The sequence below is a fragment of the Desmodus rotundus genome, chromosome 1 (assembly GCF_022682495.2).
Source record: "Desmodus rotundus isolate HL8 chromosome 1, HLdesRot8A.1, whole genome shotgun sequence".
Taxonomy (NCBI): domain Eukaryota; kingdom Metazoa; phylum Chordata; class Mammalia; order Chiroptera; family Phyllostomidae; genus Desmodus; species Desmodus rotundus.
Window position 1 is genome coordinate 148,451,981 of NC_071387.1, and position 24,755 is coordinate 148,476,735.

The window sequence follows — 24,755 nt, forward strand, 5'->3', positions numbered from 1 at the left end:
GACTGCGATCACCTTGCAAGGTCTTCAGCTTTTGTTGATATGGGAAGCCATCTCATAATGCAGGCACTGTATCACCTCACATCAAGAGGATGAGCAGAGAGACACCATCCACACCACTTTTATTGCAGCAGACTGTTAAAAAACACAGCATCTATATGGTTCAGTACCATCCAGGGTTTTAGGAATCCACTAGAGGTCACGGGTAAGTGGGGACTCTTGTATACAAATTGCCTTTAGTGTTGCTTTCCCAAGTTAAACCATACTTTGAAAGCCACACTTAATTTCATTCACTCAATATATAATGAATTATTGATTATGCATAAGGAAAAGTACTAAGTATTATATGTATGGGTACCAAATGAAAAACCAAAAGATTCCTATTTTTAGGGACGTAAGTGTATACAGTGATGAAAGGGTATTGGACACAATGCTTATGATGCAGTATGAAGCAGTGCTGTAATAGTGGTGGTTCACTGTAACTGTGTTTATGAGGCAGAGAGTATCTCCCCCTTGACGGATTCAGACAAGCTTTAGGGAAGTTAAAATCTGAATTAGGTAGAGGCAGGATTTGAAGGGGTGAAGGTAAGTGCACTTCCATAATGGAAACATATGAGCAGATGTAAGAAACAGAAAAAAGGGCAGATTTGGGGAATCATGTGTGTTGAATAATGAAGGGAAACAGTACTTGAAAGATTAACCTGCTGCACTGCTTTCTGAATACTTTTCCTTCCATTCTGTGGTCTGTAGCTGACTTCCCTGGTGCCAGAATATACCCAGTATATTATAGTCCTTGGAAAATGAGGCAGAAGATGCATGAAAGGCGATTTTCATACCCCTTGAACACTTCACTTTCCTATTTTGGGTCACCCACAACTGGTTGACTAATGGACTAGTGCTACATAATGAAAGGCACACTCTGCACTTCTTTCAGTTTTCTAATGTGATTAGAATAGATGATATTTAAGTGCCTTCAGCATTAGAAAGTCTAGAAAGTTAGATTCTAGGAAGTATCCAATCTTATTTAGCTTACCGTATATCCTAAGTATGAGAAACTCATAATGAAGTCTTTGGTGTAGATACCTTCAAAGATGGAAGTACAATATTCTAATAATTATATACACTCTGTATGTTGTAGGTCATCTTTGCACAGTAATATAAAGCATGACATAACTGACATCAATTTTTTCATAAACATGGAAAACAAAATATGACCTGAGGGTTCAGTTCTCACCCACTCCAAGTTCAGTTATAGTTAACAGTTTAAACCAGACAACTACAAAAATATTTGTGAATTGTGTGTAAGGGTCTAGTCACCAAATAACATGATCCAGGCTTACAAGTAGATGTTGCAAAGTTAGCATAAAGTGATTAACTCTTTGGGTAAGAATTAAGAGGTAATAGTGTAAATATAGTTTATAACAGTTTAAAACCCTATACTATGTTCTTCAAGGTTATTAGGGGAAAAAAAACCAAGCAAGGTATATACACACTTAGCTAACCTTAGATTTAATCAATTACTAAGATCTTTACATCAAAAATGAACAATTGATGTCACAAATTCAAAATGAAGTACTTTTGCTTATTGAGGTAGTAAATATTCCACACCTGAAATCTTAGTAATAAATATACATTAAATAATTTTTGCTGTATATGCATATAAATATGCATGTTAATTATATCTGCATATAAATATATTTACACCCTTCAATAAACTGTAAGTGGATGAAGCTAGGGAGCAGTTCTTTTCCACATCCAACGTGTGTGACTTGAAAATACACCTTCCAGTTTTCAACATACATACAAATTTCTGTCCCAGTTTTACAAGATAAATTTGCACAATTTAACCTGTATTATTCCACTGTTAACTACTAGTTGTATTAAGTTATTACACAGGAACATTGGTATAAGGGGACTGAAGAATTCATTCGAGGACAGAAAATGAGAACTGAACAGTGATTCAATCACCGTAAACTCAATTGTTCCTTAGTATCCTTTAATGCTAATGTATGGCAGATCATTAACCATAAAGTACATTCTAGGATTTAAGGTACATAAGCATAGTTCAAAGTCCTTTGACAAAACCATACCATGCCCATTACCTTTGAAAATAAACACTTAGAATTCTTGCACACACTTTAGACCTGTTTGGATATTCCATTCGATTTATTGAAATACATTTTTTTTGGCTTTATGTCTAATTTTCATTCTGGAATGTAAAGCTCTTTTTAACTATAGTTGACATATGATATTATATTAGTTTCAGGTGTATAACACAGTGAGTTTTCGCACTTATACACCCTACAGAAGTGATCATCACAGAAGTCCACTATCCCTGTGTCACCATACAAAGTTATTGTGACATTGCTGACCGCATTCCCTCTGCTGTATCTTACATCCCTGTGACTTATCTCTTAAGTTTGTACCTCTTAATCCCCTTCACCATTTTTTGCCCATACCCCTACCACCCCACCCTCTGGCAATTATCAGTTATTCTGTATCTATGAGTCTGTTTTTTTGTTCATTTTTTTAGTTTTTCAGATTCCATACATCAGTGAAATGATAGTTTTTAAATACTGCATTACAAATATAGTACAGAATAAAGTGTTAAATCTTACTTCAAGCAATTACCAATCTAATAGCATTAGAAAAAAGGTACTTTTAGTTAGGACATGAAATACACATAAAAACTAGGCTTTTTCCAGTTATTCTCTGAGCATTTTCAAGTTGAAAAAATTCATTATAAAAATTCAATAACGTTGCCACCTTTACTTGAGCACTTTTGACACTAAAAATAAGAGACAGAATATCACCATAGCTATAACCATCAGGATTCAAGAATCATCAAATGATTGGACTGAAATTTGTCCAAAATTTGTAAAATTCTTTTGTTTTCCAACAAAATAATTAAATCCAAATGATGCATATTCTCTAAAACAGTGTTCCAGTGTGTCAATATACATGTTGTCTTGGCTAGATGTTTGCTAGAAATGAGCAGGACAGTTTTTTCCCCTCCATTATCATCTGGCAAAGATGTAAAACCAGAAACTGCTTCTTTCTGCCAGCTGGGCTGCCCTCTACTGGACTATGTAAGGTATAAAACCAGCAGGACAAGGAGATTTTGTTTCATAATACTGTATAGGTATAAATATAAATGAGATCAGGCATATCCCACACATTGAACAAAGTGAACTTCCCAGAGTAAGCACAAAAAGAATCCTTTAGTAAAACAAAACTGACTTTTACAGTGGAAAAACAATCAGCATAGTGTTAATTCTACAAGTAAACAATTTTAAGAACTGGTGACAAAGAGGCTTTTACAATCTTAGTCTCCTTATCAATTATTTTGGAGGCATATATGGAGCAATAGTTGTAGTACTGGGTATACTCTAATGTCAATCTTTTATCATGATTTCTGTAATGCAAATTACATTCTTGTGAGTCTATCTACTCTATGGATTTTTAACATGCATAAACATGGGTCACAGCAGATAACATGCTGAGTAGATCATATTCACAAGTCTCTTGCCAAAAGTGTTAAAACTTTTCAGAGCTGTTTCCTTTGTGAAGATTCATTTTAGTTATCAAGATCTTTTCTGTAGTTTATCCCCATGCCTGAGATTTGCAGTAATGTAGGACCAGTTTACCATCACTGCCAAAACACTACAAAAAGAAAAAAAGGCAGTAAGTTAAACTTAGTTTCATCTAAGAATGACAAAAATTAAGAAATGTTGTATCATAAATATCCTCATACAATGTACATGTTATCTATAAAGCTATTTCTCTCAAGAGATGCAAGCTGCTACCACACATATTAATAATCACAATTTTTGTTTTTTTTTAAATTTTTATTGTTATTCAATTAGTTGTATGCCTTTTCTCCCCACCCCTCCACCCCACCCCAGCTGAACCCACCTCCCTTCCCCACCTCCACCCTCCCCCTTGATTTTGTCCATGTGTCCTTTATAGTAGTTCCTATAATCCCCTCTCCTCACTGTCCCCTCCCCACTCCCTTCTGGCTATTGTTAGATTGTTCTTAACTTCAATGTCTCTGGTTATATTTTGTTTGCTTTTTTCTTCTGTTGAATATGTTCCAGTTAAAGGTGAGATCATATGGTATTTGTCCCTCACTGCCTGGCTTATTTCACTTAGCATAATGCTCTCCAGTTCCATCCATGCTGTTGCAAAGGGTATAGGCTCCTTCTTTCTCTCTGCTGCATAGAATTCCATTGTGTAAATATACCATAGTTTTTGGATCCACTCATTTGCTGATGGGCACTTAGGTTGCTTCCAGTACTTGGCTATTGTAAATTGTGCTGCTATGAACATTGGGGTGCATAGGTTCTTTTGGATTGGTGTTTCAGGGTTCTTAGGGTATAATCCCAGCAGCGGAATTGCTGGGTCAAAGGGCAGTTTCATTTTTAGTTTTCTGAGAAAATTCCATACTGTTTTCCAGTGGCCTCACCAGTCTGCATTACTACCAACAGTGCACTAGGGTTCCCTTTTCTCCACATTCTCTCCAGCATTTGTTTGTTGATCAGAGAGATGCAAATTAAAACCACAATGAGGTACCATCTCACACCGGTTATGGTGGCCACTCTAACCGGTGTGAGATGGTACCTCATTGTGGTTTTAATTTGCATCTCTCTGATGGCTAGTGATGCTGAGCATCTTTTCATATGTCTCTGGGCCCTCTGTATGTCTTCCTTGGAGAAGTGTCTGTTCAAGTCCTTTGCCCATTTTTTAATTGGGTTGTCTGTCTTCCTGGAGTAGAATCGTGTGAGTTCTTTATATATTTTGGAGATCAGGCCCTTGTCTGAGGTATCATTGGCAAATATGTTTTCCCCATACTGTTGGTTCTCTTTGTATTTTAATGCTGTTTTCTTTAGCCATGCAGAAGCTTTTTATTTTGATGAGGTCCAATTTGTTTATTCTTTCCTTTATGTCCCTTGCTTTAGGGGATGAATCACAATGTTTAATAAAACCTTTCCTTTAAACATCATAGGCATAGATGATAGGCTTACATATTTAATCTTGTCCCTTTTTTACACCTCTAACTGTAATATATATACTGTTTTGAACTAGTGGTGTTAATGTGTATATGTACTATAACAATTATTTCCATGAAACTTTAAGAATGTGAAATGAAGTCATTCTTATGCAGTCTCCTTTTAAACTTCTTAGTGGCAAATCTGGATTACTGATTATATAAACAATGAAGAAGAAACAAATTAGGTAAAAAAGAAGACCTTACTTTCTGGGCATACTTCAAAGTCATCCTCTGTTTTTATTATTCACTCCTTAATTCTTTAATCACTGTATAATTTACTGAGATCAAGCTATGCTTAAAGTGTAACAGAAAACAAGAAAGTAATCTTTTTTCCCCCAGAGGCAATTAAGAATAGCATCTCTTAAAATAATGATGTGATTAATAATCATACTAATTCACAGATGTGCATCTCGCATTAAGAAAATAAAGTAGTTATGTTTTACCTCATAGAGGGTTCCAACTTCCTGGTCAGGGGAAGGGGCGAAGGACTGATTCACATAAATAAACTGCAAGAAAAAAAATACGGTGATTCATTTTTAATGGTATCCTGATTAATTTGTACTTTTCTGGGTTTCAGACAGTGATTTCAAATTCTTTGTCTTCATAATTGAAGAAAGCTTCCCTAAATTCCTTTTTCTAATTCTCATACATTAGTCATCTAATGAAATCTTTATGAAGATCACATCCTTCCTGGAGGAATAAAAACAATAGAATTTTTTCTCCTAGAACAGTGGTTCCCTCTTATTATAACTAAAAACTTTTAAATGTTGTTTTAACAAATAGTTTGAAGGTTTATTCAATAAATTATTAAAAGTATTAAGTTTCCCAATCAGTCATTAATTAAGGACAGGATTTTTCCTAACAAAATTTTACAGACACAGCTTAAAAACAGATCTAATATCTGAGATAGCCTGTGCATTTTTCTTGGGTAAATGACATACACAGTTGGATTTTTTTTACTTTTACCACCATTGAAAACTCTTAAAGGTATTGAACTCCAAGCTGGGTATACTGCTGTAAATTCATTTGAGGCTAAAAAGGACTGTAATATAACTGAAACCTAATGTTCTTATAATCTTGTTCTTTAAAGGATTCATTGTTCGATGTTTCAGTTTAGTCTTGTTTTTACTAGAACATTCTATAGTAAAGGTATCCTCTGCTTTTTGAATGTTCATATTATGAAAGACCTACATTAGTACCAGTTTTCACTAACTGGAGAAATCTGAAGAGGATTTTCACTTTTACTAAGAAAGCAAAAACAGCATTCAGCATGTTTTGCAGTGAGCTATTACAGAAGGTGAGATTGGCCCTGCCCAGCTCTTTCATGGGGAACTACACTCACCATCTCAGCATAAGCCACCGAAGCTTTGGATTGTGTCTATGAGCATCTGAGCATTCATTAACAAGCTGTCTCCTAAGATACGAGAAAGCTTAAGGAAGCTTGTAAGGTGTTATGCTTAGCATAAAATTGGATATAATCAACTGTATTTAATATGATTTGGTAAGGTTATTTTGGGGAGTCTGGGTATGCTCAAAACTTTTCCATATAAATTAGTGGTAACTGCTTATTTGCTTCATGCCATTTTGGCTTAGGAAAGGTTTTATAGGAATGCTCTGGTTTCAGATAGTGGGGGAAACCTGTCCTTAAAAAGTTCCTGAAGATACTGAAACCAAAGGTCACAGTGTCAAAGTAGCTTTGATAATTTTCTTTTTAGAAAACAAAACATTACTTGCAGGTAACACATTCAATTTTCCTTTGTCTATAGTCAAATTCTAAGACTAAAATTTCCTGGGCTTACCATATTCTTTAAAACCCAACAGTGTAAGTAGATGGTGGACAGACACTATTTGGGTCACCAAGAAAAATATTATTTACATTTCTCCCTTAGATGATACAGTGTGGTAATTAAGAACAGAGGTTCTACTGAGGCAGATCCAGGTATGAATTGTGGCTCTAAATAAACTTTTCTCAGGCTGTTTTCTTATTTATAAATATGGAAAATAATAGTACCTATTGGGGCTGCTGGGGAAGATAAAATGAGACAGTATCAGTTGCTGGTACATGTGCTCCATAGACAGTTTTAATTATTAAATTATTTTAAAACAGTTAATGCGTAAATATCAATTCATGGTTAAGGCTGAATAATGTGCTAACAAAAACTTCAGAAACTTAACAGAGATCAGTGTGCATTTAAAGGTGAATTTCTGTAATACAGATATAAGAATTTGCCTTTAGTTCCTGGCAGTTCAACTATGAGTGAACTGTCAGGTACGCTTCTCTTCTGGTACACATTTTAGATGAGAAAGGCTCCCAATGGCAGTTTTTATTTCAGTAAGTGTTCAATGAGTGTCTATTATGTCGTAGGAATTGACCAAGGCGTGAACTATGAAGATTATATATTCCATTAATGAGTTTTCAATCTACTGGATAGACAGGTACATGCAGATAAGAATGTAGATGAGAAAAGTGCATCTGACAAGGTGTGTAGTACATAGTGATGTGGCATTAGTTAAAGCATCGGGGAACGCCTCCTTGAGATGATAAGATTTAAACTAGGTGAAAAGAATACTTAGGACTTTGTAGGCAAAAGTAGGGTGGTTTTAATGTTATGGGGAAAGTAGAACTACAGAACTCGATGTGATTTGTAACAGGAGTGAGACACTGGAAGTCCACCTCTACCAGGAGCCACCAGGAGCCAGGATCTGGGGACTGTGGTACTTACTGGGGAAGGGGCTGTCACCTCCTTGACCCTAGGCGCCATAGGAACTGCAAATGGGATAGAATCTCACTGAGGAGGCTGCAGTTTGGCTCAGGAGCTGCAAGCTCTGGGGGAGGAGAGAGAGCCAGGGCAGTGCTGGCTGCAGAAACAGCAAGGCAGGAGCAGGCCTGCCTGAGGCTGCCAATCACTGGAGGGAGCAGCAAGAGCACCCTGCCACCATCCCATGTTACAGTATCACTGTGGGACCCTTCCCAGCGCCATTCAGGAGAGATCCACTGAGAAACTTCATCTAAAACTGCCTGAGGCTCTGACAGGCTGTGGCCAGCCCTGACCAAGAGAGACTGTGCTTTTTGTGGAGGGGAGCATGAGGAGAACAGGCTCCCCAGGGTTTGGTGCTGCAGTGAGGGGGCCACACAGGAACTCCTCTTTAAAAGAAGAGCTGAGGCGAGACTTAAGACTCAGCAGGGACCCTGTGCTCACGTGCACCTGCCAGGAGCCAGGAATACCTGAGATTCACTGCAACCAGGCAGGTCACCTCACAAGCAGGCATGCCCAACCCCAAACCCCCCCAGCCTCTGTGCAAAGACAGAGCTGTTGTCTGTGCCCAGCAGAAAGAGCTACCCCTTATACACAGATTGGCTCCTTACAGAAAACAGACAGATAATTCACCAGAAACCATACATTATTGGAAAGAATCTGGGACAGAGCAAGTCTTGTGACGAAGGGACAGGGAAACACTCCCACCATCTTCCCTGAAAACTGAAGAGCACCCCCTGGGGGTGACCCAGGGTTCCCATCCTCCCTATGGCACCAGAGGCCCCCTCTGAAGACAGGTGGAGAAGGTACTGGCAGTCCTCTCTGGTCATTAAATGAACCACTCCTGGGCCCTGGGCTGATGGGAAGCAGGCAGGGCAGAATAGTGGGGACCAGCCAAATCTGAAGGTGACAGCCACAGACTGTGGATTATTTGTAGTCTTGAACAGGCTGCCTAGGGCCAGACTAGGACACCATCTGACATTACCAGGGGCGGATCCAGAAAGAGAAGACAGTGCTAAACACTGGATTCTACAGAGATGAATTCCACCGTGGTCTTTTTCATTATTTGCGTTATTTTCTCTCCTGCATAGCTTTTTAAGACTCATTTCTTTTCCTTCAAATTTGTGCCTATTATTTCACTAGTTTTATTTTACTTTACTTCAAATCTTATATTTTGCTCCTCCCTTCTCTTATTCCATTTTACCTTCTTCCTTCCTCTTATTTTTGTTTTAAATTTTATTTTTTCTCTAGCTGCAACTTGTTTCTATTCTGCACCATTACTATTTTTCCCCCCTCCATCCTCTCGAAACCATTTTTATTTTCATTAGTCATCTCACATTCTTTTTCCCATTCTTAAAATACCCTTATTCTTGCTCCATCTTTATGAATCTTTACTAGTTGGCTGTTGATACGGTCGTTATTGTTGCATTTCTTCAATTTTATTCTTAGATCTTCACTACTTTCATATTTCAAATCTTGAATTTTACCATTTCCCTGTCCTACTCCATTTTGCTTTCCCCCGCTCTTTTTTATTCGTTTTGAATTTTACTTTTTCCCCTGTCTTAGCCTGATTTTCATTCCTCACTCTTAGTATTTCTTCTCTCTCTATTCTCTCAAATCATTTTTCTTTCCTCTAGATATCTCGTAAGCTTTTCTTTTTTTCTTTCTTTCCTCCCCTCCCTTCCTTCTCATTCCCATTCCACTGGTATTAATCTTTGCTCATTTGTTGTTGATATTGCTGTGGTGGATCTTTTTCTCCATTATGGTTGCTGATTTTTTCACTACTGTTTAAAAAATATTTTTTCTTGAACCTCATACTATTCTCTTCCCTTTTCTTGCTCCATATTGCCTTACTTCTCCCCTTTTAATTACGATGTAAATTCTATTTTCTTTCTTTACCTTGTTTCTATTCCCTACTCTTATTATTTCTCCTTCCTCTACCCTCTCAAAATTATTTTCCTTTCAGTTAGTCACCTCATATTCGTTTTCCTTTCTTATAATAGTCAATCTCCTTACCCATTACTATTATTTGCTCATTTGCTGTTGATAGTGTGGATGTGGTGGAGGTTATTACTGCAAGAGTGGGTTTTGTTTCCTGAGTTGTTTTGTTTTGTTCTGGCAGCACCTGTACAACATCATACAAGACGTGGTGGGCAGTGTGACTCTCAGACAGGACGCAGAGGGAAAACCTCACCAAAGAATAATGCAACAACAACCAAAACCAAATTACAACAAGAGAAAACACATAAATGGCATAAAGGGCATCCCAACAGCACCTAGCTCAGAAGATTAAGGGGACTGCACCACTGAGTCCCACAGGTCTTCTACCACAGAAGGTCACACCATGAAAACAGGGAGTCAAAGCAGATCAATCTAATACACAGAAAGAAACAAGAAGAGAAGATTAAAATGGGGAGACTAAGAAATACACCCAATCAAAAGGAAAGGAGGAATCCCCAGAAAAAGTGCTAAATGAAATTGATGCGAGCAATCTGTCAGACACTGAGTTAAAAAAAATGGTTAAAAGGGTCCTCAAAGAGCTCAGTGAGTACTACAAGGTACTCTATGGAAGCTACAAGGAACTTACTAGAACTACATCAGCATGAAAAAGTAAAGAGACTCTATCATTAAGAGCTGCAGGAAATGAGGAATACATAGCTGAAATGAAGAATACACTAGAAGGAATTAAAAGCAGGCTAGATGAAGCAGAGGATCAAATCAGCAATTTGGAGGACAAGGTAGGAAAAATTCCAGAGAGTAACAAAATGAAAAAGACTCAAAAAGAATGAAGAGAGTTTAAGGGAGCTGTAGGACAACATGAAACATAATATCTGTATAGTAGGGATATCAGAAGGAGAAGAAGAGCAAGGGATAGAAAATCTGTTTGAAAAAGTAATGATGGAAACTTCCCAAATTTGATGAAAGAAAAAGTCACAGAAGTCCAGGAAGCACAAAGGGTCCCAATCAAGAGGAACCCAAAGAGACCCACTGCAAGACACATCATAATTAAAATGGCAAATTCAAAGACAAAGAGAGATTCTTAAAGGCAGCAAGGGAGAAACAGAAAGTAACATACAATGCAGCCCCAGATAAGGCTACCAGCTGACTTCTCAATGGAAATGCTCCAAGTCAGAAGGGAATGACAAGAAATATTCCAAGTAATGAAAAGCAAAGGCCTGCAACCAAGACTACTCTAACAAGTGAGGCTCTCAATTAAAATGGAAGGCCAAATAAGGAGTTTCCCAGACAAAAGAAGCCTCAAAGACTACACCTCCACCTAACCAACTCTGCAAGATATGCTAAAGGGACTATTTTAAGAAGATAAATGAAAGAGAGAGACAGACAGACACAGGTACAAAGGGAAAATAGCAATGAGTAAGTACTTACCAATAATAACCTTAAATGTGAATGAATTAAATGCTCCAATCAAAAGACATACAGCAGCTGAATGGATAAGAAAATGTGACCCGCACATATGCTGCCTACAAGAGACCCACTCCAGAACAAAAGACCTACACGGAATGAAAGTGAAGTGGTGGAAACAATATTCCAAGCAAATGGACATGAAAAAAAGCTGGGGTAGCAATACTCCTATCAAACAAAATAGATTTCCAAACAAAGGCTGTAAAAAGAGACAAAGAAGGACACTATAAAACTTAAAGGAATAATCCATCAAGAAGAAATAACCATTGTAAACATATGGGTACCCAAGGCAGAATCACCCAAACATATAAGGAAAATCTTGGAGGACTTCTAGAAAGATATAGACAGCAACATACTCATTGTAGGGGATCTTAACACCCCACTGCCAATAGTTGACATCTTACTAGAAAAGAATCAACAAGAATATTGTGACATTAAATAATACACTAGATCAAATAGACTTACTTGATATATACAGAACCTTTCATCCCAAAGGAGCAAAAATATACATTATTTACAAGTGCACATGGAACACTTTCAAAAGAGACCACATGGTAGGACACAAAACAAGCCTCAACAAATTCAAGGAAACTGAAATCATATCAAGCATCTTCTTGGATCACAATGGCTTGAAACTAGAAACCAATCACAAGGAAAAAGAAAGCAAAAACATTCAAATTCATGGAGATTGAATAACATGCTTTAAAATAATGAATGGGTTAACAAATAGATCAAGGAAGAAATCAGTATGTATCTGGAAACAAATAAAAATGAACAACACAGAAGAGCCCAAAACCTATGGGACATAGCAAAGGCAGTCCTGAGAGGGAAGTTCATAGCAATACAGGCCCACCTAAAAAAAGATAGAAAAGTCTCAAAAAACCTAAACCTACATGTACAAAAACTAGAGGAACAACAATAAACAAAGCCCACAGTGAGTAGAAGGAAGGAAATAATCAAGATCAAAGCAGAATTAAATGACATAGAGACTAAAAGAACAATTTAAAGAAAGGATCAATAAATCCAGGAGCTGGTTCTTTGAAAAGATAAAACTGACAAGCCTTTAACCAGACTCATCAAGAAGAAAAAAGAGAACTCAAATAAATAAAATCAGTTGAAAGAAAAGAAGTTACAATCGATACCACAGAGATACAAAGGACTGTAAGAAATTAGGAACTAGAAAAAAAAATCCCATTTTATAGCAACATTAAAAATAAAGTACATAGGAATAAACTTAACCAAGACCTGTACTTGGATAACTACAAGAACACTGAAGAAAGAAATTAAAGGAAGGAAGATATAAATAAATGGAGGTATACACCATGTTCATGAATTGGAAGAATTAACATCATTAAAATGTGCATAATACCCAAAGCAATCTGTAGGTTAAACGCAATCCCTATGACAATGACATGCTTCACAGATCTAGAACAAATATTTGAAAAATTTATATGGAACCAAAAAAAGACCATGAATAAATAGCCTCAGCAATCTTGAGAATTTAGAACAAAGTAGGAGGAATCACAGTATCTGATATCAAACTATAGTACAAGGTCACTATAATCAAAACAGTCTGACACTGGCATAAGAACAGACACACAGAACAATGGAATGGAACAGAGAGCCCAGAAATAAACATATGTCTCTATGGTCAATTAATATTTGACAAAGGGGGCAGGACCATAGAATGGAGTAAAAAAATAGCCTCTTCAATAAATGGTGTTGGGATATGTACATACAAAAAAATGGAACCAGATTACCAACTTACACCATACCGCAGAATAAACTTAAAATGGATAGAGTTAAACATAAGGTGTGACACCATGAAAGTCCTGGAGGAGAACACAGGCAGGAAATTTTAGATATCTCACACAGCAGTATTTTTGCTGATATGTCTCCTAGGGCAAGGGAAATAAAGGGAAAAATAAACAAATGGGACTACATCAAATTTCTTCTGCATGGCTAAAGAAAACAACAAAATGGAAAGGGAACTGATCGTAATGGACAACATATTTGGCAATGACACCTTGGACAAAGGTTTGATCTCCAAAATATATTAAGAACTCCTATGACTCAACACCAGGAAGACAAACAGTCCAATTAAAAAAAACTGGTGAAGGGCCTAAATAGACACTTCTCTAAGGAAGATATACAGAGGACCCCATAGGCATATGAAAGGATGCTCACATCACTAGCCATCAGATGTAAATTAAAACCACAATGAGATCCATCCTCACACCGGTCAAAATGGCCATCATAAACAAATCAACAAACAAGTGCTGGTGAGGATGTGGAGAAAAGGGAACCCTAGTGCACTGTTGGTGGGAATGCAGACTGGTGCAGCCACTGTGGAAAACAGTATGGAATTTCCTCAAAAAGTCTATAAATGGAACTGCCTATTGACCCAGTAATTCCATTGCTGGGACTATACCCTAAAAATCCCGAAACACCAATTCAAAAGAACTTATGCACCCCTGTGTTCATAGCTGTGCTATTTACAATAGCCAAGTGCTGGAAACAGCCTAAGTGCACATCAGTGAATGAGTAGATCAAAAAACTGTGGTACATTTACATAATGGAATACTACACAACAGAACAAAATAAGGAACTCCTATTTTTTGCGTCAGCATGGATGGAACTGGAGAATATTTCGCTAAGTGAAATAAGCAAGGCAGTGAAGGACAAATACCATATGATCTCACCTCTAAGAGGAATCTAATGAACAAAGCAGAACCAGAGATGGAAACAAGGAACAGACAGGGGCCAGAGGGTTGGGAGAGTGGGATAAGGGTGGAAAGAGTAGGAAGTGACTAGTTTCAGAACATGTATGAATGACCCATAGATATGGACAACAAGGTGGGGACTGACTGTGGAGGGAGCAGCGGGTGGGCTGGATGGAGAGAACCAAAGGGGAAAAACTGGGTCAACTATAATAGAACATTAAATATTTAATAAAAAGAAACTGGAAGTGACTTTAATTAAAAAAAAAAATTAGCTAGTTTAAAATTCCATGAATGTAAGCATTTCAAAATGCAATCTTTTACTAAATGTCAGAACTTTGGAAGATAGTATTATTTTAAAAAATAATGATTTTGTTTTTAAATCACCGGTCTTTCAGTGTTGTCTCTCACACTATTTTCATTGTTATAAAGCTCTTTCCCTAGTAGATTCTTCAGGGAGGGCTTTTGGGAATGGTATTCCCTGAGTCTTACACATTACTAACAATTGTGTCCTGATTAACAAGTCAGTTTTGTTGTATATAAAATCCTTATTTCACATTTTCTTTCCTGGTATCTTCACTGTCAAAGTTTAATGATAACCTAGTTTTCTAAGTCATTTCCTCTTTTTTCCCTTAGATGTCCAAAACCCTTTAAAAATTTTCAAGTACAATAATTTTATCAGAATGAATCTTAATGCTCATTATTCTGGATTGACACTCTTAGGTACTTGGTATACTTTTTAATATGTACAGTAGTTTCAAACTTCTTTAAAAGAAATTTAATTTGAATTATACTTCTAAGTATTTGTTTTGTCCTTTGCTTTAGTTTTCTTCTTCAGGAATGCCTGTTATCCATATCTTCTCTCCTTTGTAAATACTCATTATTTGTCACTTTTTCTCAAATCTTTTTTACCTTTCATTTCTTTCTGATTAAAAACAATTTTTGCCTTCTTTGTTTTAAGGCATTATTTGTGGTTTATTTGTTCTTTTTCCTTGTAGTTTAATGTCCATTTCTGAAATAACCAGTTTGGGGGTATTTATAATTCTTTTCCTGAGCTGTAACTTCATTTGAGTTTTACTAAAGCTGATTTATGTTCTTTCATGTCTTGGATAATTTTCTTAATGTCTTTTAGTTTGCACTGAAATAATAAGTTATAGTAATTGACTTGTCTTGTAGGCACATTTTTCTGGCATGCTTTGTCTTTAGTGACGTTACTATTTTTCTTTTTTCTTTTCCCCCCAGTAACATTGTATGGGATTTGACCTTGACACTTTTCTGTTGCTTTTTCTTATGAATTTAGTCTTCAACTTTTAAAGACTAAAGAATGAGGTTTGGGTGGTTTTTCTAACTCTACAGAACACCCTCTTTTGTTTTTTTTTTTTTCCTTTTTGGTATAGTGTCCAACAATAAGGAGGCCTGCTTTCTGAGACTCCAGGTTCTGTTCCCCTCCACTTTGATCTGGTCCTTCTATTTCCTTCCTCTCTGATGTTCCTACTCTGCTCAATTTTGATTCACTTCTAGAAGCTCCTCCTCAGTGTGGAGTCTTGTCCTAGAAGGGAAGGAGCTTTACTGAGTCTATTTTGAGAGCTCTCATGGAGTAGACTGCTCCAGTCCCTTCAGTTCACCTCAGTGAAGATATTCCATGGTAATAACCTACTATGGGAGAATGAAACCCTCTCAATTTAATGCACTTTCCAGTAATCACCTGTTAGCTATTTCCAGGTTTTCCCTTTCTTAGTGTTGTTAGATGCCAATCCTGTTGCTTACTTGCTCCTTTCAGCACAATGCTGATACCACACAGGTGCTGTTGGTGATTTGTCTCCACAAACTTGCACTTAAAGGTTCATGAGGATACTTGTCATCTAGTTCTGTTATAAATACTGAACATGGGTATTTGCTTTTGCCATCTCGTTGACGTTTTTGTGGGAATTTGGAGATTCAACTATACTTTTAAATCCTCACCCAAGGACACTTTCACTTGTTTTGGGGGGGGAGGGGGAGAGAGGGGGGAGGGAGAGGGGGGAGAGAGGAGAAGAGAGAGACACACACATCGATGAGAGAGAAGCATTTATCAGTTGCCTCCATACACACCCAGACTGGTGATCCGCACAGGGAACAGGGATCCCATGTGCCTGCCACTGGATCAAGATGAACCCACAACCTAGGTATGTGCCCTGAGAGGAAATCAAACCCAAAACCTTTTGGTTACCTGATGATGCTCTAACCACTGAGCCACAGTGGCCAGGGCTCAACTATGCCTTCTGACACCACTACTATCTTCCCTAAATCCCTAGTATTGTTACTATTTTTCTTTAACATCCACTTTCTAAAATAATGTAGGGTACAGCTAGACGAAAGCTAGAAGATGTAAGTTCTAGTTTAATCTACAAGTGCCAAAACATTACTTTTATGTTTCCTATTGATTAAATAAAAAGGGATAATCAGAATCACTATAGAGGTTTAAAGTGGAACCACATAAAATTGCTGTTTTTATAGTTTAAAATGATTAACTAATGACAATTTTATATGGTTCAATCTAACACATGTGAATATTTATCACATTCTTTCAGATGACTGGATATAGGCAATACAAAAGGTCGAGACTCTAACGTTAACATACAACATAGCACAGTTTCATCTTTTCTCCTAATTATAAATTTCTAAAAGCAGTGTCTTTTTTTTTTAAAAAAAAGATTCCATTTATTTACTTTTAGAGAGGAGATAGGAGGAAGAGAGGGAAAGAAACATCGATGTGTAGTGGCTCTCGTGTGTCCCCTACCGGGCACCTGGCCCACAACCCAGGCATGTACCCTGACTGGGAATCAAACCAGTGACCCTTTCGTTCACAAGCCGGTGCTCAATCCACTGAGCCACACCAGCCAGGGCTAAAAGCAGTGTCTTGACTATTTGGTGCTTCTCTGGTTTCCTACCTCCCCAACTTTTCATGCAGAGATACAGCTGTGCTCATTTTTCTCAGGTGTATGTCCTCATTTTGCTGACTTCCATTTAGACTTGGACTCTAGGAAAGGCCCTCTGTTTCTGAGGATTTAACTACAATATGCATGTGGATGATACAATAATCTTCTTGCCCACCTCTAACATTCAATTAAATTCTATATGGCATCTTATAAAACAGATGCTTTTCTCACTCTGATTGATCACAGAGTAAAATGGTCAGCTTTTTGTAAACTCAAATATCCCCAATACTTTTCCTAAACAAGTTCTTTTGGAGGAATCCCTGGCTTTATGCTGTTTTTACCTCAAATTACTTCTAGTGATTGACCTATCTTGCGCTTGTTCTTGCACCAATGTTCATTTTATGAGAGCCATGTACAGTAAACTCTTAGATCGATATTAATATTGGCCAAGACAGAGGTGTCTGATATATTAACATACAACAACATTCCAAATACATGTAGACATTTAAATTCCTGTAGTTGAACACCAAGTTCAAAATCAGTGGCATTCAGCCCTGGCCATGTGGCTCAGTTGGTTGGAGAGTTATCCCACACACCAAAAGGTTGTGGGTTTGATCCCCGGGTAGAGCATGTATGGGAGACAACCAATGGATGTTTCTCACTGTCTCCCTTTCTCTCTCTCTCTAAAAAAATCAATAAGGCACATCCTCAGGTGAGGAAAAAAATCCAGTGGCATTTAAAATATTAATCTTTACAACTGCTACCATAAAGTGCTTAACATCTACTATAATATGAAATAAAAATATCTCTCAGTTCTTCCATAACGTATAGCAAAGATGTATTGCTTACCTCAAGATGAATGGGAAGAAAGCAACATTGATATCAAAACAAATTTTAAAACCTAAAAATTTCTGTATCAATGTTCTATGATAGATCTTTCTGCATGGGCATTCAGTGACTTTTTGAAAACAAAACAAAACACAAAACCACCAATACAGTAGGTTAAAAAAAAATCCCACTGTAAACCTAAATTCATTTCATTTCAGGGTTCCCCAGAGAATTCTTCAATAAAGTACAGAAATTCCACCAACAAAAGAAAATAACATACTGAAGTAACATATGTGGTCCCGTATGTATTTCTATATACAACAGTTATTAATTGTTGCCCAGTAACTATTATAAATTACTGTAGAAAAATATTCACCACTGGTTTCATACCAACTGTTCTGAAGCCACAAGTTTAAGGAACTTTTTGATGAAGTCAATGAGTCCTTGGATGGTTCGGGTTCGCTCGACAGCCCACTTCTTTGTTTTCATTATAGGGGTGTCTCCCACAGCCTTTAGAAGGATGTCAACTGTAAAAGGAAAAGAAATTGACAATTGCACTGAAATATCTAAAGTGAAATTAAACCTTTAATCTGCACTTGTTTATATGTTGAGTTGGCCAAAAGATTTGTTTGTTTTTTTTCCTGGAATGGCTCTAGTACCGTTAGTTGGTCTTTAACTTCATTTGAAACAACTTTGTTACATAGTATTGTGACAGCTGTCATAAAAGAAAAACTTATCAAAACTGGCGATTATTTGTGTGGCCATTTTAATATTAAAGATGGAAGAAGATACACAACATTTTTGGTGTATTGTGCTTTATTACTTCAAGAAGGGTAAAAACAGGGACTTCCAGCCAAGATGAGGCATAGGTAGATACACTATGCCTCCTTGCACAACCAAAAGAAGGACAACAACAAATTAAAAAATAAAAAATAATCAGAACTGCCAAAATATGGAACTGTATAGAAGTCTGACAACCAAGGAGTTAAAGAGGAAACATGCATCCAGACTGGTAGGAGGGGCGGAGAGAAAGAGCCCCTCCTTAAGGTAGCGTCTGGAGGACCAGGTGCGCAAGGTGGCAGCTAGCGGTCCCACATTTGCATGCAGATAAACAGGAAAGAACATCTGGGGAGTGAGACAGGTGGCACAACCCAGGGTCCCAGCACAGGAAAAGAAAGCATCAAAACCTCTGGCTGTAAAAACCGGTGGAGGTTGAGGCAGCAGGAGAAACTCCTAGCCTCACAGGAGAGTCTGCTGGAGGACCAGGGGGGTCCTAGAATGTACATAAACCCACCCACTGGGAATAAGCACCAGAAGGGCCCAATGTGCTTGTGGGTAGTGGGGGAAGTGACTGAAAGCCACCAAGAACCAAGCAAGTGGCACTGTTCCCTCTTTGACCCATCCTCCACAGACAACAGCATTGGAAGAGGGTTGCCCTGCCTCCGTGAATACTAACGTTCTGTCCCCCACAACGTAACAAGTGCGCTGAGACAAACAAATATAGCCCAAATGAAAGAACAGATCAAAACTTCAAAAGAAGAACTAAGTGATGAAGAGATAGTCAACCTATCAGATGCAGAGTTCAAAACATTGGTAAACAGGGTGCCCACAGAAATGGTTGAGTATGGTAGCAAAGTGGAAGAAAAAGTGAAGGCTACACAAAGTGAAAAAAAGAAAAATGTACAGGGAAATAACAGTGAAGGGAAGGAAATTGGGACTCAAATCAATGATCTGCAGTAGAATGAAGAAATAAACATTCAACCAGAACAGAATGAAGAAACAAGAATTCAAAAAAAAATTAGGAGAGGCTTAGGAACCTCTGGGACAACTTTAAATGTCCCAACATCTGAATCATAGGGGTGCCAGAAGGAGAAAAGGAAGAGCAAGACATTGAAAACTTATATGAACAAATAATGAAGGAGAACTGCCCCAATCGGGCAAAGGAAATAGACTTCAAGGAAGTCCAGGAAGTTCAGAGAGTCCCAAAGAAGTTGGACCCAAGGAAGTACACACCAAGGCACATCATAACTGCATTACTCAAGATTAAAGAGGAGAGAATCTGAAAAGCAGGAAGGGAAAAGGAAACAGTTATATACAAAAGAGTGCCCATAAGACTATCAGTTGATTTCTCAAAAGAAACCTTGCAGGTAAGAAGGGGCTGGAAAGAAGTATTCCAAGTCAGGAAGGGTAAGGACCTACATCCAAGATTACTCCATCCAGCAAAGCTATCATTTAGAATGGAAGGGCAGACAAAGTGCTTCCCAGATAAAGTTAAGTTAAAGGAATTCCTATCACTAAGCCCTTATTATATGAAATGTTAAAGGGACTTACCTAAGAAAAAGAACATGATCAAAAATATGAACAGTAAAATGACAACTCACAACTGAACCTAAAAAACAGACAAAATCAAAAACTAAGCAAACAACTAGAATAGGATCAGAATCAGAGAAATGGAGATCACATGGAGGATTATCAGCAGAGAGGGGTGAGAATGTGGGAGAAAGTACAGGGAATAAGAAGCATAAATGGTAGGTACAAAAGAGACAGGGAAGTTAAGGATAGTATAGGAAATGGAGAAGCTGAAATGGGACAACTGTAATAGCATAATCAATACAATACACTTGAAAAAATAAATACTACTTAGCACACTGAAAAAAATAAAGATAAAAACACAACTGAATCACAAAAATTTTTGTCCTGTTATGGAGAAGGTGCTGTGACTGATTGAATGTGTCAAAAGTGACTTGCGAAGGTTCTTGGTACTACTGATATTTTGGCCACATAATTCTTGGCTGTGGGGCTGTCTCATGCATTGGAAGATGTTTAGCGGCACCCCTGGCCTCTACCCACTAGAAGACAGACAATAGCAGGAGATAACCAACATATTCAAAATATCCAAATCAATTAAGTTATTGGTAAAAAAGAAAAATGTGTCTTTTATTTTAGGGAAAAAACTAAATGGACCTTTTGGCCAACCCAACATTTATGGTACTGGAGGTATGTCTAAGATGTAAAACTACTAGGTAAGATTCTTTTCCGTTGTGTTTTTGTTTTTTCCCCCCTTGATTCTACAATGCCACAAAGGTCTCCCCATGCAAATAATCTTTAAAAGTTATTTTAACGATTCTGGGGGAAAAAAAAAAAGAAATATAAATGATCGATAAATATTTAAAGTGTCATGTCCCTTTTCACCTATCAAATTAGTAAAGATTAGAATAATACTGTATATGACACTACTGTTGGGAATACAAAATGGTACATCCTTTCTGGAGAATGATATGATAATACACTAGAGATATACATTGACTCAATACTACTAATAATAATTCTAGGAATCTAGACTAATAAAATATGAGATGTAAAGAGATTCACTTAGAAGGACTTCATCTTTGTTGAAACATTTATTTTTATAGGGGAAAAAACTGGTAAACCTAAATATCCAACAATACATATATATACACGTGTGTGTATATATGTATATATGCGTATACACATATATACACACGTGGGGGGGAAGAGACACACACACACAGATAAAGATAGAGACACATACTTTTTTAGAGGGAAGGAGGGAGGGAGGGAGACTGAGAGAGAAACATCGATTTGTTGTTCCACTTAGTTATGTATTCACTGGTTGATTCTTGTACGTGCCCTGACAGAGAAGTGAACTCGCAACCTTGGTGTATGGGGTGATGCTCTAATCAACTGAGCTACCCAGCCATGGTTTGCCAACAAGGATACTTAGACAGCATTAGTGAAATAAAGGATATTATAGTCTATGATAGAATTTATATAATTCAGTAAAGAACACTCACTCTAAAATCCCTGGGTTCAAAATCCAGGCTCTGCCACTTGTAATATGTATCTGGATAAGCTCTTTAATCTCTCTCCAGAGTTTCTCTACTTGTAAAATTAAGATAATAGCATCTATCTCATAAGGTTGTTTTGAGGATTAAGTGAATTAATATACATGAAGTGTTTAGAACAGTATCAGCTCACAACTCATACTTGCGGAACCTTAAGATTATAAGGTGCCATTAAAGAACACATATTACAAAAGCATATTTAACACTATGAAAAAGTTATCAAAATATACTAAATATAAAACAGTACGTATAATAAAGCCTCAATTTCATTAAAACCATCACAAACACAAATTCATATAAACGTGGAATATACACCAAAATGCTACTTCTCAGTAATGACATTATAGGTAATCATTTTGTTTCATTTGTGCTTGTTGCAAACACCAAGTTTCCTACAAAAACCTTCTTAATAAAGGAACACAATAATTATTGGAAAGAAAATACAAATAGGGGCCAAAAAGTTTCAGTTAGAGAAATTAAAGGTTTCAATAATCCAAAATACAAACCCAAACTATGAATCTGTCTCCTGAAGTTACTGTGCTTTAAAAAAAGGGTAGGAGGTGGTGAACAAATAATACAATATACAGATGATGTATTATAGAATTGTACACTTGAAATCTATATAATTTCATTAAACAATGTCACCCCAATAAATTCAATAAAAAGGAAAAAGAAATCTATCTACAATCAAAAGCAACACAAAGCAAAATAGTGTATTGCTGCCTGCTAAAGGTAATTCTGTTCTAGTACATCCCTTTTGTCCCATTTGTTGGTATTAAAAAAATTGGGACCTAAGGGAGTCAGAGATAAATTCAAGTTTACCCTTATAATGAAGGCACTTAGGACACAAAATGCACACAGTATTTTTTCCTGCTAAATTTTGTATTCCTTTTTCTGCTTAAAAATTCTAGTTTCAGTTACTTAGAGAAGAGGAATAAATTGGAAGATAAATGAAGGAATTTTGAATAACTCACTTCCATACTCCCTCAATCCCCTGAGGCTTTTAACAACTCAGTTGCAATTGGGCATTTCAAGAAAGTGAAGCAGAAAATATTACGAACTGTACTACTGAATGAAAAAAATTCCTAAGGGCAAGGACCTAAAGGAGGACACATTTATTTTAATTATAACTTTTTTTTTTATTGTAAAGGTGATTTGCTTGTAGTTCTCAACTCTAGCTAAGCATTGGAATCAACTGGGGTAACATTTAATTTACAAGAATACAGGTGTCCATGTGAATTAATCTGAATCTTTTTAAAGCAGGGTCTTGGGCATCAGCATGTTCAAAAGCTCTACCAGGTGATCCTAATGTGAAGCCAAGACCAAAAACCTTGGTTTGTTTTAATCTTTGTTCTTCCCTAGGTTAAACCAGATGTGGAGCATATGAATGAATTAGCTAAGCTCCTTTCATCAAAAGGCATCCTCAAAAAAGGATGACACTTTCAGGGTAGAAACTCAATAGCTAGAAACTAAGTTTTACATCAGAGAGGCAAACGAAAAGCTCATAGAAGTCAGAAAAAGAACCAATTTTTAAATGATGGTGTACACACACACATACATACACTGTGCAAACCAAAGAAAACATGCTATATAACCTCAGGCCATATTCCAGTTATAGGTCATTATTTTTTAGCCACTGCTTTACAAGGCTATCTTCCGCATCAAGCAAGTAGTAAGCTTCGACTAAGACTGTTAGAGATTAAAACAAGCCCTTTGAAAGTATGTTAGTGGTTACAGTAAAATGTAAAAAAAGGGGGGAGGGACAAAAATCTGTAATTCATGGAATTCCTCTGAAGAAAGAATTCATCTATAAAAATAATCAAGGGTTTGTTTCTCTAGTAAAGTATCATGTGGAGATGACGGAATAGATTTCCCCCACATGTAGAGGCAGTGTAACTTTAAAGGGGGACAGTGCTGGGAGAGAAAATTATCCTTCATGGCAGAAGAAACTGAAGTCTGAGGAGAGGCCTAGAGATCACTAAGCAGAAAACACACAATACCTACACTAAGACTCTGGATTGAGAAAACCTGCCTGAGGCCCAGGGTCAACCTCTGAATTACAGGTGTTGATTTGCTGATTTTCCCATAAGCAACTGCACACAGGGCACTCCAGAGCAAGTAAATTTAGGAATTTCTGTATTTTACAACGGCAAACTAATTCTCAAGCAATACAGGGTTGATGACAGCTAGTTCAAGCTATGAAAAGATTCACAAAGGTTCCAAAATGTTGGTTTTTTTTTTTTTTTTTTTTTTTTTTTAAGGCGATGCCTTATGCCATTAGTTTTCTCTTAGCATTTCTTCATTCTGGGCAAAATTTCAGTTTTTTTGGTTCAAGAAGTGAATTCACACGCAATTTGTATAAAAAACTGCAAACTAACTGGTAGGAAGGCGGGGATTCTAATCCACACCTGCCATCCACCATCCTATCATCTTAAATCATTACCCTAATAGTTAGGTATCGTGTAAAATACCTGGAGCTACCGAGATCCCACGCAGTTCGACGTGTGGCCAACTGCAAGGAAGAGTGCAGTGTCATAAGTACTGTGGCAACCAAGTAAGTACCGGGCACCACACTGCCAAGGTACCGTCCAGTAACGGCTTTCTTAAGAGGAACTCAATTCAAAGGTCTTCGAAGCCGAAAAGTACGTTTCCTCTCTCCTGACTGGTCAAAAACCACGTCTGGGACGTGCTCTCTAAATTTTGCTTCTTCACTGGCCGCCATCCCTAGCGTGAAGCCATCTAAACCTCCCGCCTCTGCCCAGAAACTACTTTCAAAATTACTTTTTTTCTTGGTGTCGCCGGCAGGTTCCTCTGTTCCCGGGGAGACTGCAGCGGAAGAAGGGGGCTCCGGAGTGGCTGTTCCTGGAGAGACGTCCGCAGGCCCTTCGCTGTCAGCCGCGCCTGAGGGAGAGAGATGCAGCACAGCCTCCGACTCCTCAGCCATTTTGCTCCGTGGGAGGCCAGAGCGGAAGCGGGGGGCTCAGAGCGTGCCGTGGGCGGGCTTTGCGCCGGGGAGAGTCGATAAGCGAGCGCCTAAGTAAGGGGACCCAACCCAACAGTAACAGTTGGAGGAGCCGGCTGGTCCTCTCTGTGGAACCTGTCGCAGATCCCTAACCCTTAACACAGTGACTACTGTTCTCCCACAGCAGCACACCTCGGGAAAGAGACAGCGGCTTGCGTCCCGGCGGACCAACCAG

The 24,755-nt window shown here is 37.6% G+C and overlaps 1 protein-coding gene across 1 annotated transcript; it reads right to left on the bottom strand.

Moving 5' to 3' along the window:
* Positions 1-102: 102 nt before the first annotated feature.
* On the bottom strand, positions 103-24,754 carry ATG12 (autophagy related 12). Its single transcript, XM_024563310.4, has 4 exons — positions 24,340-24,754; positions 18,083-18,219; positions 5,491-5,553; positions 103-3,660 (listed from the first exon to the last, which is right to left on the bottom strand). Exons 1-4 carry the CDS (start codon positions 24,500-24,502, stop codon positions 3,601-3,603), a joined length of 423 nt encoding a protein of 140 aa, XP_024419078.1. The 5' UTR covers positions 24,503-24,754; the 3' UTR covers positions 103-3,600.
* Position 24,755: the final 1 nt, after the last annotated feature.

Coding starts and splice junctions, on each gene's coding strand:
- ATG12 (XM_024563310.4), bottom strand. CDS start 24,502: ATGGCTGAGGAGTCGGAGGCTGTGCTGCATCTCTCTCCCTCAGGCGCG. Junction 5,554..18,082: donor TTGTGGCTTCAGAACAGTTG/GTATGAAACCAG, acceptor TTTTTCTTGCAG/TTTATTTATGTGAATCAGTC. Junction 3,661..5,490: donor AAGTTGGAACCCTCTATGAG/GTAAAACATAAC, acceptor TTCTTTTTGTAG/TGTTTTGGCAGTGATGGTAA.